Below are 14,867 nucleotides of genomic sequence, written 5' to 3'. Positions count from 1 at the left end.
TTTGTATAGGTGATCCATTAATGTTTGTATATGAGCCATTAATGTTTATATAGGTGATCCATTAATGTTTGTGTAGGTGATCCATTAATATTTTGTATAGGTGATCCATTAATGTTTATGTTTGATGCCTGGATATGTTAGGAAAGTAAATCAACCAAATGAAAGGTTACTTATAATAAATTGCTCTGTTTAAGAAAACAACCAAATATGTCCATTTGGCCACCCCTTGACAAACAGCAGTGGCGTGGCCCAAGAATGTCATGAGATCTCATGTCCTATTGGCTATTCCTGCCAGCACAGTACATATGGCAGCCTCTTCTGTTGTCCTGATTTGGAGTGTAAGTAATGATAAGCCATAGGGTCTAGTCTACTGCTTTCTTGATATGGAGTGTAAGTAATGATAAGCTATAAGGTCTAGTCTACTGCTTTCTTGATATGGAGTGTAAGTAATCATAAGCCATAGGGTCTAGTCTACTGCTGTACATTCAGTAAATGTTCTTCAGGCGAAGGACAGTTCAGTCATTCATCTTTGGGCAAATAACTACTGATAATATAGTGAATTATAAAGCCTACGTTTTTAAAAATAAAATCATTTCTTTTGAGTTCATTTTTTTTTTAAATTTACCTGACTTTTTGTTAGCATTCTACATTGATGGACACTCTATGTAACATTTTTGTTTAGCCAATCCAAACCTACGTAACATTTTTGTTCAGCCAATCCAAACCTATGTAACATTTTTGTTCAGCCAATCCAAACATATGTAACATTTTTGTTCAGCCAATCCAAACATATGTAACATTTTTGTTCAGCCAATCCAAACCTATGTAACATTTTTGTTCAGCCAATCCAAACCAATGTGTGTTACCTGTGGACTTTGGTGTGCCTTGCTCTGGGAATGCCAATGTAAAAGACAGATACTACTTTGATGGCCAGGAATGTAAACATTTCCAATTTAATGGCTGTGGTGGCAACTTGAACAATTTCCCAAGTGTATCAGCATGCCAGGCACGATGTCTTTCCAACAAACACACAGGTAAACACATAGACAAGTCACAATCATAATCCTAACACACAGGTAAACACATAGACAAGTCACAATCATAATCCTAACACACAGGTAAACACATAGACAAGTCACAATCATAATCCTAACACACAGGTAAACTCATAGACAAGTAACAATCATAATCCTAACACACAGGTAAACACATAGACAAGTCACAATCATAATCCTAACACACAGGTAAACTCATAGACAAGTAACAATCATAATCCTAACACACAGGTAAACACATAGACAAGTCACAATCATAATCCTAACACACAGGTAAACACATAGACAAGTCACAATCATAATCCTAAAACACAGGTAAACACATAGACAAGTCACAATCATAATCCTAACACACAGGTAAACACATAGACAAGTCACAATCATAATCCTAACACACAGGTAAACACATAGACAAGTCACAATCATAATCCTAACACACAGGTAAACTCATAGACAAGTAACAATCATAATCCTAACACACAGGTAAACACATAGACAAGTCACAATCATAATCCTAACACACAGGTAAACTCATAGACAAGTAACAATCATAATCCTAACACACAGGTAAACACATAGACAAGTCACAATCATAATCCTAACACACAGGTAAACACATAGACAAGTCACAATCATAATCCTAAAACACAGGTAAACACATAGACAAGTCACAATCATAATCCTAACACACAGGTAAACACATAGACAAGTCACAATCATAATCCTAACACACAGGTAAACACATAGACAAGTCACAATCATAATCCTAACACACAGGTAAACACATAGACAAGTCACAATCATAATCCTAACACACAGGTAAACACATAGACAAGTCACAATCATAATCCTAACACACAGTTAAACACATAGACAAGTCACAATCACTATCCTAACACACAGTTAAACACATACACAAGTCACAACCCTAATACTAATCCTAACACACAGGTAAACAAATATGCAAGTCACAATCATAATCCTAACACACAGTTAAACACATACACAAGTCACAACCCTAATCCTTTGTTTATAGTTATCTAAATAATGGAGCAATATTCTTCAGTCCATTTATTCTTTAGAGTCAACTCAAAACAGCAAATTATTATTTTTTATTCCATTCTAATGTTGAAAGAAAACAGCAAATTGTTATTTTTTATTCCATTCTAATGTTGAAAGACAAATTCTCTTTGGAACCAGGTTCATGTCCAGCTACTCCAGTCAAAGTGAGAGCTAAAGTTCTATGTCAGGACCAGTGTCAACTTGATGACAACTGTCACATCACTGACAAGTGCTGTCAAACAACCTGCGGCAAAAGATGTGTCCCTACAATAGGTTGGTGTCATGTCCCTACAATAGGTTGGTGTCATGTCCCTACAATAGGTTGGTGTCATGTCCCTACAATAGGTTGGTGTAATGTCCCTACAATAGGTTGGTGTCATGTCCCTACAATAGGTTGGTGTCATGTCCCTACAATAGGTTGGTGTCCCTACAATAGGTTGGTGTCATGTCCCTACAATAGGTTGGTGTCATGTCCCTACAATAGGTTGGTGTCATGTCCCTACAATAGGTTGGTGTCATGTCCCTACAATAGGTTGGTGTCATGTCCCTACAATAGGTTGGTGTCATGTCCCTACAATAGGTTGGTGTCATGTCCCTACAATAGGTTGGTGTCATGTCCCTACAATAGGTTAGTGTCATGTCCCTACAATAGGTTGGTGTCATGTCCCTACAATAGGTTGGTGTCATGTCCCTACAATAAGTTAATGTCATACATTGAGTATATCACATGTAACATGTCAGTGGTTTGATGGTGATAGATCAACTATATGTCATATGTCAGGTGTATGAAACAGTCAATAGTTTAAAAATGTTACTGTGATGTGATTTACACTAAATAACATCAGTATCACCCTAACCCTAACCTTCAAGATTTATCACTTACTAACCATTAAAATCTAACCATCAAACTCAAGCCATCAAACTCTAACCATCAAACTCTAACCATCAAAATCTAACCATCAAAATCTAATCCTATGATTTTAGCCCTCTGTTTTTTTGCATTGGAATTTTTTTTTATAATCATTTATTAAATATTGAATAAAATTGTGATTACAGTTGATAGTGAGGTAGGAAACATTTTTTTATGATCGTTTATTAAATATTGAATAAAATTGTGATTACAGTTGATAGTGAGGTAGGAAAATGCCCAATGGGTCGACCTTATGGTAGATGTGACACTACAACTTTCTGCCCAAGTGGTTTAGTCTGTCAAAGAACTGGCCAGGAGCTTGAAGGCATATGCTGTATAGATTACTCCAGTAAGTTGACAGTTAGGGTTATAGATTACTCCAGTAAGTTGACAGTTAGGGTTATAGATTACTTCAGTAAGTTGACAGTTAGGGTTATAGATTACTGTGATAAGATTTCTATTTTATTTAAACAATATCCCAATCCCAGTCAAGCTATTGTAATATTGTTTTCATCTCTTCAGATGTTGACCTATGTTTGATTCCACCCAACCTCTCAGACAGCTGTCCCAACATGACACAGCGCTATTTCTTCAACGCAACATCCAACAAATGTCAGCAGTTTCTCTCTACAGGATGTTTGCCAGATTTCAACAACTTCAACACTCTTGAACAGTGTTGTCTGGCATGTAATGATAAAGGTCAAATCTCTTTTATTAGAGTTCAACTATTGTCATGCAGGGTTAGATTTATGGTTATGGTTAGGTTTAGATGTATGGTTAGGGTTAGATGTATGGTTAGGGTTAGATGTATGGTTAGGGTTAGGGTTAGATGTATGGTTAGGGTTAGATGTATGGTTATGGTTAGGGTTAGATGTATGGTTAGGGTTAGATGTATGGTTAGGGTTAGATGTATGGTTAGGGTTAGGGTTAGATGTATGGTTAGGGTTAGGGTTAGATGTATGGTTATGGTTAGGGTTAGATGTATGGTTATGGTTAGGGTTAGATTTAGGGTTAGGGTTAGGGTTAGATTTATGGTTAGGGTTAGATGTATGGTTATGGTTAGGGTTAAGGTTAGATATATGGTTATAGTTAGGGTTAGATGTATGGTTAGGGTTAGATGTATAGTTAGGGTACGATTATGGTTAGAGTAGAGGGGTGGCCAGGGATGTGGACCGCGCTGGGTTAGGGGGTGACACTGAGGCAAAAAAGTGAAAATTTACATCAGAATAAATGCTCTTTTGCCAGTTACATCAATAATTAATTAAAGTTAAATAGTCTTTTAAGAACAAATCTACAATAATTACAAGATGGTGGGGTGACGTAAACAGGCTAACTATAGAGAAAACAATGCTACATCCAACTATTTTATTAACAGACTAAAGATAAACATCGCTACCATTAAGTCTGCAGTGATTAAAGCTTATACACATACATGTGCGCGTATGTGACATATATTTAAATTATAGGCCGAAACACACACACACATTTATAAATATTTATAAGTATGGATATATATATATGTATAAATGATTAGGGGAGATAACTCCGATTTGATTTCATTTTGGTTGTTGGATGTAAGGTATGAGTTTCAGTTGGCTATCTAACTTCCCCCCATCTAATGGACACCAGCGAGAAAAGTCTCAAAGGTATTTGAGAGGTGCATAAATTCATTTTAAAATCTTGCACGGCGTAGTTACAATTAATATAGTTATAAAATCCTGTCTGTCTGGTTTTTTCGGACTTTACTAAAGATTGGATGTATTTGATGTTTTTAATATTTTCGGTAACTAAATAAAAATTTAAAAAAAAGCAAAAACAATTTGGTTTTCACGTGTAATGGCGACATAAACAATGGCTGCCATAAATTTTATTGTACACATTGTAAACAAAAATAGAAAAAAATAGGTCATGGTGTTTAAATTTGCATAGTTATTTAAAAACTTGATCTACAAAGTTTTGTAAACAAAATAACTATAAAGTGGGGCTGTCAGAAATCGATCACGGAGTTCCTTTACAGCCAATCAATGTTTGTCTTACGAAAGTGAAACATCGGGTTATAACTTAAGCTTGACGAAAATAAATAGAAATGTAGCCTTAAACTCAACAAATTATTTTCAAGTTCTCTGGATTTGCAACTTGTATAGCATTGATTCTAAAAATATTAAATTTCTGAATTAATTTTAGGCTTAAGTTTTTAATAAAATTTTATCTTTTATTAGTTTTATGGTCCTAAATCTAAAAAAGCACATTTTTATTCCATGTCAACAACATTACGGAAGGAATCTCGTCAACTCGCTGGTGTCCATTGGCCTAGTATTATAGTTTGCAGTAATTATAACAATTTTTTATTTATTCCTCTACATGAAGTAGGAAAGAGTGAATAGAAAAATGTTGCCATTGTTTGAGTGTAATTTCTTTCAGGGCGCTGTAAGTCTGGCACATGTCCAGACCCTCAACTTGGCTCAGTCAGCAAATGTAGCCAGGAATGCTCAGGTGACGCTCAGTGTCCAGGGAAACGAATCTGCTGCTCCACAGGCTGTGGCACTGCATGTCTGATACCTGAAGGTCAGGGTTCAATTTTCTTGGCTAATTCTTTTAAATGTTTATTTTACAGGCCTATCATTAATTATGTAAACATTCATTCAATACTTGTTTATATGATTATATGTAGGTAATTTTTTAAGAATAAATCAAAGATTGCTTCATAATGTAGTAGAGTTAAAAAATTGCTTTATAAAGTAGGAAAGGCATTAAAGTGATGTACAGGAATAAAAAAATTGCTTTATAAAGTAGGAAAGGCATTAAAGTGATGTACAGGAATAAAAAAATTGCTTTATAAAGTAGGAAAGGCATTAAAGTGATGTACAGGAATAAAAAAATTGCTTTATAAAGTAGGAAAGGCATTAAAGTGATGTACAGGAATAAAAAAATTGCTTTATAAAGTAGGAAAGGCATTAAAGTGATGTACAGGAACTATTATCATCACACTGTATAGTATTAGCAAAGTGCTAAATGTTTCTTCATTTCTTTGAAATTTTCAACTCCAATTAAAAATTTCTTCTATTTCTGTCATTTGTTATTTTTTCATTTTCTTTAAAATTCTTTAATTTTCCTGTCTGTTTCAATTTCTCTACACCTATTAGCTTTACAGATTACATATTTTCTCTACACCTATTAGCCATTCATTATTTTTTGTTTATTAATTGTTTGATGTAAAATGCAACAAAGCTATGTTTGGCTTGTGGCTCTTTATGTCTTCAAAAGTTGTTGTTTTTTAACAGCTGGCTCAGATATCTCAGACTGCATTGTCAGACAAACTGATGCCAAGATGAGAAAAAAAACTTTTCAAGGAACATTACATAATGACTGTGATGTCATTAATATTCCAAGGTGGGTAGGCTTAATTCAACCCTAACCCAAGGTGGGTAGGCTTAATTCAACCCTAACCCAAGGTGGGTAGGCTTAATTCAACCCTAACCCAAGGTGGGTAGGCTTAATTCAACCCTAACCCAAAGTGGGTAGGCTTAATTCAACCCTAACCCAAGGTGGGTAGGCTTAATTCAACCCTAACCCAAGGTGGGTAGGCTTAATTCAACCCTAACCCAAGGTGGGTAGGCTTAATTCAACCCTAACCCAAGGTGGGTAGGCTTAATTCAACCCTAACCCAAGGTGGGTAGGCTTAATTCAACCCTAACCCAAGGTGGGTAGGCTTAATTCAACCCTAAACCAAGAACTACGTGATAACTGAAGGGTTATTTCATAATAAAGTGTGATCTAAAGTTGTTGATATAATAAAGTGAGACCTAAAGTTGTTGATATAATAAAGTGAGATCTAAAGTTGTTGATATAATAAAGTGAGGTCTAAAGTTGTTGATATAATAAAGTGAGACCTAAAGTTGTTGATATAATAAAGTGTGATCTAAAGTTGTTGATATAATAAAGTGAGATCTAAAGTTGTTGATATAATAAAGTGAGATCTAAAGTTGTTGATATAATAAAGTGAGGTCTAAAGTTGTTGATATAATAAAGTGAGACCTAAAGTTGTTGATATAATAAAGTGAGATCTAAAGTTGTTGATATAATAAAGTGAGATCTAAAGTTGTTGATATAATAAAGTGTGATCTAAAGTTGTTGATATAATAAAGTGAGGTCTAAAGTTGTTGATATAATAAAGTGAGATCTAAAGTTGTTGATATAATAAAGTGTTATCTAAAGTTGTTGATATAATAAAGTGAGATCTAATGTTGTTGATATAATAAAGTGACATCTAAAGTTGTTGATATAATAAAGTGGGATCTAAAGTTGTTGATATAATAAAGTGTGATCTAAAGTTGTTGATATAATAAAGTGAGATCTAAAGTTGTTGATATAATAAAGTGGGATCTAAAGTTGTTGATATAATAAAGTGAGATCTAAAGTTGTTGATATAATAAAGTGAGACCTAAAGTTGTTGATATAATAAAGTGGGATCTAAAGTTGTTGATATAATAAAGTGTTATCTAAAGTTGTTGATATAATAAAGTGGGATCTAAAGTTGTTGATATAATAAAGTGTGATCTAAAGTTGTTGATATAATAAAGTGAGGTCTAAAGTTGTTGATATAATAAAGTGTGATCTAAAGTTGTTGATATAATAAAGTGTGACCTAAAGTTGTTGATATAATAAAGTGTGACCTAAAGTTGTTGATATAATAAAGTGTGATCTAAAGTTGTTGATATAATAAAGTGAGGTCTAAGGTTGTTGATATAATAAAGTGTGATCTAAAGTTGTTGATATAATAAAGTGAGAAATAAATTTGTTGATATAATAAAGTGTGATCTAAAGTTGTTGATATAATAAAGTGAAAATAAAGTTCTTGATATAATAAAGTGTGACCTAAAGTTGTTGATATAATAAAGTGTGACCTAAAGTTGTTGATATAATAAAGTGTGACCTAAAGTTGTTGATATAATAAAGTGAGGTCTAAAGTTGTTGATATAATAAAGTGTGATCTAAAGTTGTTGATATAATAAAGTGGGATCTAAAGTTGTTGATATAATAAAGTGAGATCTAAAGTTGTTGATATAATAAAGTGTGACCTAAAGTTGTTGATATAATAAAGTGAGATCTAAAGTTGTTGATATAATAAAGTGAGATCTAATGTTGTTGATATAATAAAGTAAGATCTAAAGTTGTTGATATAATAAAGTGAGATCTAAAGTTGTTGATATAATAAAGTGTGACCTAAAGTTGTTGATATAATAAAGTGAGATCTAATGTTGTTGATATAATAAAGTGAGATCTAAAGTTGTTGATATAATAAAGTGAGGTCTAAAGTTGTTGATATAATAAAGTGAGATCTAAAGTTGTTGATATAATAAAGTGTGACCTAAAGTTGTTGATATAATAAAGTGAGATCTAATGTTGTTGATATAATAAAGTGAGGTCTAAAGTTGTTGATATAATAAAGTGAGGTCTAAAGTTGTTGATATAATAAAGTGAGACCTAAAGTTGTTGATATAATAAAGTGAGATCTAAAGTTGTTGATATAATAAAGTGAAAATAAAGTTGTTGATATAATAAAGTGAGATCTAAAGTTGTTGATATAATAAAGTGAGACCTAAATTTGTTGATATAATAAAGTGTGATCTAAAGTTGTTGATATAATAAAGTGAGACCTAAAGTTGTTGATATAATAAAGTGGGACCTAAAGTTGTTGATATAATAAAGAGTAAATATAAAGTTTGTCACCTGTCCAGGTGTGAAGAAAATGGCTCCTGGTCTAAACTACAGTGCCAGACTACCCTAGGGATCTGCTGGTGTGTCACTGATCTGGGCAACTATGTCAATGGCACAATATCAAGAGGAGTTCCTGCTTGCCATCTAAGTAGGTCAAAACTTTTTTTTTTCAATAGATTTTACATGAGCTCAATACAAGCACTAGTGAGGAAAATAAATATCTCCAATTGATATCAAATGGATGAAAAAGCTGTCTTGCCTAGCACTAGTGAGGAAAATAAACATCTCAAATCGATATCAAATGGATGAAAAAGCTGTCTTGCCTAGCACTAGTGAGGAAAATAAATATCTCCAATTGATATCAAATGGATGAAAAAGCTGTCTTGTATAGTAATAGTGAGGAAAATTAACATCTCCAATGGATATCAAATGGGTGAAAAAGCTGTCTTGTCTTCAACTTAGAATGAAATCACTTCTTTCAGTTCCACAAGCATTCCTGGATAAGGCTGACTTGGATAAAATGGATGTTTCTACTTCTGGATATACAGGTAAGACCTAGAAAGTTTGTTACATGTTGTCTAGGTGGGACTGCCATTAACACTTCTGTTTGTTACAGTATGTCCAGGTGGGACTGCCATTAACACTTCTGTTTGTTACATGTTGTCTAGGTGACCTGCCATTAACATTTCTGTTTGTTACATGTTGTCTAGGTGGGACTGCCATTAACACTTCTGTTTGTTACAGTATGTCTAGGTGGGACTGCCATTAACACTTCTGTTTGTTACATGTTGTCTAGGCGGGACTGTCATTAACACTTCTGTTTGTTACAGTATGTCTAGGTGGGACTGCCATTAACACTTCTGTTTGTTACATGTTGTCTAGGTGGGACTGTCATTAACACTTCTGTTTGTTACAGTATGTCTAGGTGGGACTGCCATTAACACTTCTGTTTGTTACATGTTGTCTAGGTGGGACTGCCATTAACACTTCTGTTTGTTACATGTTGTCCAGGTGGGACTGCCATTAACACTTCTGTTTGTTACATGTTGTCTAGGTGGGACTGCCATTAACACTTCTGTTTGTTACAGTATGTCTAAGTGGGACTGCCATTAACACTTCTGTTTGTTACAGTATGTCTAAGTGGGACTGCCATTAACACTTCTGTTTGTTACAGTATGTCTAGGTGGGACTGTCATTAACACTTCTTTTTGTTACATGTTGTCTAGGCGGGACTGCCATTAACACTTCTGTTTGTTACATGTTATCTAGGTGGGACTGTCATTAACACTTCTGTTTGTTACAGTATGTCCAGGTGGGACTGTCATTAACACTTCTGTTTGTTACAGTATGTCCAGGTGGGACTGCCATTAACACTTCTGTTTGTTACAGTATGTCTAGGTGGGACTGCCATTAACACTTCTGTTTGTTACATGTTGTCTAGGTGGGACTGCCATTAACACTTCTGTTTGTTACAGTATGTCTAGGTGGGACTGTCATTAACACTTCTTTTTGTTACATGTTGTCTAGGTGACCTGCCATTAACACTTCTGTTTGTTACAGTATGTCTAGGTGGGACTGTCATTAACACTTCTTTTTGTTACATGTTGTCTAGGCGGGACTGCCATTAACACTTCTGTTTGTTACAGTATGTCTAGGTGGGACTGCCATTAACACTTCTGTTTGTTACAGTATGTCCAGGTGGGACTGCCATTAACACTTCTGTTTGTTACAGTATGTCTAAGTGGGACTGCCATTAACACTTCTGTTTGTTACAGTATGTCTAGGTGGGACTGCCATTAACACTTCTGTTTGTTACATGTTGTCTAGGTGGGACTGTCATTAACACTTCTGTTTGTTACAGTATGTCTAAGTGGGACTGCCATTAACACTTCTGTTTGTTACAGTATGTCTAGGTGGGACTGCCATTAACACTTCTGTTTGTTACATGTTGTCTAGGTGGGACTGCCATTAACACTTCTGTTTGTTACAGTATGTCCAGGTGGGACTGCCATTAACACTTCTGTTTGTTACAGTATGTCTAGGTGGGACTGTCATTAACACTTCTGTTTGTTACATGTTGTCTAGGTGGGACTGCCATTAACACTTCTGTTTGTTACATGTTGTCTAGGTGGGACTGCCATTAACACTTCTGTTTGTTACATGTTGTCTAGGTGGGACTGTCATTAACACTTCTGTTTGTTACAGTATGTCTAAGTGGGACTGCCATTAACACTTCTGTTTGTTACATGTTGTCTAGGTGGGACTGCCATTAACACTTCTGTTTGTTACAGTATGTCCAGGTGGGACTGCCCCAAAATGCTGTCCTGAGTCCCTCTGTCTCCTCCCATGTTTTGCCCACCCTGATGCTGTGTGTCGTATAGACCCATGCACTGGCTGTTCCATACAATATTTTGATCAACAAGGAATCCAAGTCAACTGCAATGAAGGTAACAGGTTATCCTTATAGTTAGTTTTATATGGCTGTCTTCTGCTACCTAAAAGCTACCTGAGGCTACCTGACTGCCTAAGGCTACCTGACTGCCTTAGGCTACCTGACTGCCTTAGGCTACCTGACTGCCTAAGGCTACCTGACCTCCTGAGGCTACCTGACTGCTTGTCACTACCTGACTGCCTAAGGCTACCTGATGAATCTTAACAAGAAGTGTAGTTGTCCCAGACAACTTAATTTAGTGGAGCACAGATTTTATTTACAGGTTTTATTAACAGGTTTTTATCCCATTTTGATGGGATCAAAAATCATCTTGAAATATTGAAGTTAACTAAATAAAATACTTTTAAAATATCTTAATTAACATTTTTCAAACCACACTTTTAAAATGTCTAAATTAATTTTTAAAAACAGTTTTGAAATACCCAAATTACCATTTAAAACACTCTCTTGAAATATCTAAATTACCTTCTTTAAAAAAACAACCTTTTGAAATACCACAATTACCTTCTTTAAAAAAACAACCTTTTGAAATACCACAATTTCCTTTTTTTTTTTTAAAACAAGCTTATGAAATACCACAATTACCTATTGAAATACCACAATTACCTTTTGAAAAACCACAATTACCTTTTGAAAAACCATGTCCAGGATTGTCAAAGTGCCAGCAAGAAGCTAATGCTGCCAGAGTTTTTATTCTGGAACAACAGCTGAACTCAGGTCTAGATCCAAATCAATGGACTGGAGCAATCAAGACATGGAAACCTAGGACAACTCTGCTCAAAAGTATATCACTGTGTGCTGTTGGGGCTAGGTGTGTGTGGTGTTGGGGTTAGGTGTGTGTGGTGTTGGGGTTAGGTGTGTGTGGTGTTGGGGTTAGGTGTGTGAGGTGTTGGGGTTAGGTGTGTGTGGTGTTGTGGTTAGGTGTGTGTGGTGTTGGGGTTAGGTGTGTGTGGTGTTGGGGTTAGGTGTGTTGGGGTTAGGTGTGTGTGGTGTTGGGGTTAGGTGTGTGTGGTGTTGGGGTTAGGTGTGTTAGGGTTAGGTGTGTTGGGGTTAGGTGTGTGTGGTGTTAGGGTTAGGTGTGTGTGGTGTTGGGGTTAGGTGTGTGTGGTGTTGGGGTTAGGTGTGTGTGGTGTTGGGGTTAGGTGTGTGTGGTGTTAGGGTTAGGTGTGTGTGGTGTTGGGGTTAGGTGTGTTGGGGTTAGGTGTGTGTGGTGTTAGGGTTAGGTGTGTGTGGTGTTGGGGTTAGGTGTGTGTGGTGTTGGGGTTAGGTGTGTGTGGTGTTGGGGTTAGGTGTGTGTGGTGTTGTGGTTAGGTGTGTTGGGGTTAGGTGTGTGTGGTGTTGGGGTTAGGTGTGTGTGGTGTTGGGGTTAGGTGTGTGTGGTGTTGGGGTTAGGTGTGTTAGGGTTAGGTGTGTGTGGTGTTGGGGTTAGGTGTGTTGGGGTTAGGTGTGTGTGGTGTTAGGGTTAGGTGTGTGTGGTGTTGGGGTTAGGTGTGTTGGGGTTAGGTGTGTGAGGTGTTGGGGTTAGGTGTGTGAGGTGTTGGGGTTAGGTGTGTGTGGTGTTAGGGTTAGGTGTGTGTGGTGTTGGGGTTAGGTGTGTGTGGTGTTGGGGTTAGGTGTGTGAGGTGTTGGGGTTAGGTGTGTTTGGTGTTGGGGTTAGGTGTGTTGGGGTTAGGTGTGTTTGGTGTTGGGGTTAGGTGTGTGTGGTGTTGGGGTTAGGTGTGTGTGGTGTTGTGGTTAGGTGTGTTGGGGTTAGGTGTGTGTGGTGTTAGGGTTAGGTGTGTGTGGTGTTGGGGTTAGGTGTGTTTGGTGTTGGGGTTAGGTGTGTGAGGTGTTGGGGTTAGGTGTGTGTGGTGTTGGGGTTAGGTGTGTGTGGTGTTGTGGTTAGGTGTGTGAGGTGTTGGGGTTAGGTGTGTGTGGTGTTGGGGTTAGGTGTGTGAGGTGTTGGGGTTAGGTGTGTGTGGTGTTGGGGTTAGGTGTGTGAGGTGTTGGGGTTAGGTGTGTGTGGTGTTGGGGTTAGGTGTGTGTGGTGTTGGGGTTAGGTGTGTGTGGTGTTGTGGTTAGGTGTGTTGGGGTTAGGTGTGTTGGGGTTAGGTGTGTGTGGTGTTAGGGTTAGGTGTGTTGGGGTTAGGGTTAGGTGTGTGTGGTGTTGGGGTTAGGTGTGTGTGTGGTGTTAGGGTTAGGTGTGTGTGGTGTTGGGGTTAGGTGTGTGTGGTGTTGGGGTTAGGTGTGTGTGGTGTTGTGGTTAGGTGTGTTGGGGTTAGGTGTGTGTGGTGTTAGGGTTAGGTGTGTGTGGTGTTGGGGTTAGGTGTGTGAGGTGTTGGGGTTAGGTGTGTGGGTGTTGTGGTTAGGTGTGTGTGGTGTTGGGGTTAGGTGTGTGTGGGTGTTGGGGTTAGGTGTGTGAGGTGTTGGGGTTAGGTGTGTGAGGTGTTGGGGTTAGGTGTGTGGGTGTTGTGGTTAGGTGTGTGTGGTGTTGGGGTTAGGTGTGTGTGGGTGTTGGGGTTAGGTGTGTTGGGGTTAGGTGTGTGTGGTGTTGGGGTTAGGTGTGTGTGGTGTTGGGGTTAGGTGTGTGAGGTGTTGTGGTTAGGTGTGTGTGGTGTTGTGGTTAGGTGTGTTGGGGTTAGGTTTGTTGGGGCTAGGTGTGTGTGGTGTTAGGGTTAGGTGTGTGTGGTGTTGGGGTTAGGTGTGTGTGGTGTTAGGGTTAGGTGTGTGTGGTGTTGGGGTTAGGTGTGTGTGGTGTTGGGGTTAGGTGTGTGTGGTGTTGGGGTTAGGTGTGTGTGGTGTTGGGGTTAGGTGTGTGTGTGGTGTTGGGGTTAGGTGTGTGTGGTGTTGGGGTTAGGTGTGTGTGGTGTTGGGGTTAGGTGTGTGTGGTGTTGGGGTTAGGTGTGTGTGGTGTTGGGGTTAGGTGTGTGTGGTGTTGGGGTTAGGTGTGTGTGGTGTTGGGGTTAGGTGTGTGTGGTGTTGGGGTTAGGTGTGTGTGGTGTTGGGGTTAGGTGTGTGTGGTGTTGGGGTTAGGTGTGTGTGGTGTTGGGGTTAGGTGTGTGTGGTGTTAGGGTTAGGTGTGTGAGGTGTTGGGGTTAGGTGTGTGAGGTGTTGTGGTTAGGTGTGTGTGGTGTTAGGGTTAGGTGTGTGTGGTGTTGTGGTTAGGTGTGTTGGGGTTAGGTGTGTGAGGTGTTGTGGTTAGGTGTGTGTGGTGTTGTGGTTAGGTGTGTTGGGGTTAGGTGTGTGTGGTGTTAGGGTTAGGTGTGTGTGGTGTTGGGGTTAGGTGTGTGTGGTGTTAGGGTTAGGTGTGTGTGGTGTTGGGGTTAGGTGTGTGTGGTGTTGGGGTTAGGTGTGTGTGGTGTTAGGGTTAGGTGTGTGTGGTGTTGGGGTTAGGTGTGTGTGGTGTTAGGGTTAGGTGTGTGTGGTGTTGGGGTTAGGTTTGTTGGTGCTAGGTGTGTGAGGTGTTAGGGTTAGGTGTGTGTGGTGTTGGGGTTAGGTGTGTGTGGTGTTAGGGTTAAGTGTGTGTGGTGTTGGGGTTAGGTGTGTGTGGTGTTAGGGTTAGGTGTGTGTGGTGTTGGGGTTAGGTGTGTGTGGTGTTGGGGTTAGGTGTGTGTGGTGTTAGGGTTAGGTGTGTGTGGTGTTGGGGTTAGGTGTGTGTGGTGTTAGGGTTAGGTGTGTGTGGTGTTGGGGT

General features: G+C 38.2%; 1 protein-coding gene across 4 annotated transcripts in view; it reads left to right on the top strand.

The window, feature by feature from the left end:
* The window catches only part of LOC131938024 (uncharacterized), a 141,145-nt gene that overhangs the window by 98,187 nt on the left and 28,091 nt on the right, over positions 1-14,867 (top strand). For all 4 annotated transcript variants that reach the window (XM_059295841.1, XM_059295839.1, XM_059295838.1 and 1 more), the window contains exons 49-59: positions 195-338; positions 843-1,034; positions 2,256-2,390; positions 3,242-3,376; positions 3,550-3,726; positions 5,449-5,592; positions 6,309-6,417; positions 8,766-8,893; positions 9,228-9,293; positions 11,037-11,192; positions 11,846-11,980. In XM_059295841.1, coding sequence (XP_059151824.1) covers positions 195-338; positions 843-1,034; positions 2,256-2,390; positions 3,242-3,376; positions 3,550-3,726; positions 5,449-5,592; positions 6,309-6,417; positions 8,766-8,893; positions 9,228-9,293; positions 11,037-11,192; positions 11,846-11,980 — 1,521 coding nt within the window. The remainder of the gene's footprint in view (positions 1-194; positions 339-842; positions 1,035-2,255; positions 2,391-3,241; positions 3,377-3,549; positions 3,727-5,448; positions 5,593-6,308; positions 6,418-8,765; positions 8,894-9,227; positions 9,294-11,036; positions 11,193-11,845; positions 11,981-14,867) is intronic.

The sequence above is a fragment of the Physella acuta genome, unplaced genomic scaffold, assembly GCF_028476545.2.
Source record: "Physella acuta isolate Inbredline_101_S28 unplaced genomic scaffold, ASM2847654v3 ptg000228l, whole genome shotgun sequence".
Taxonomy (NCBI): domain Eukaryota; kingdom Metazoa; phylum Mollusca; class Gastropoda; family Physidae; genus Physella; species Physella acuta.
The sequence above is the reverse complement of the archived record's forward strand: the minus strand, read 5'-3'. Positions and strand labels throughout refer to the sequence as shown.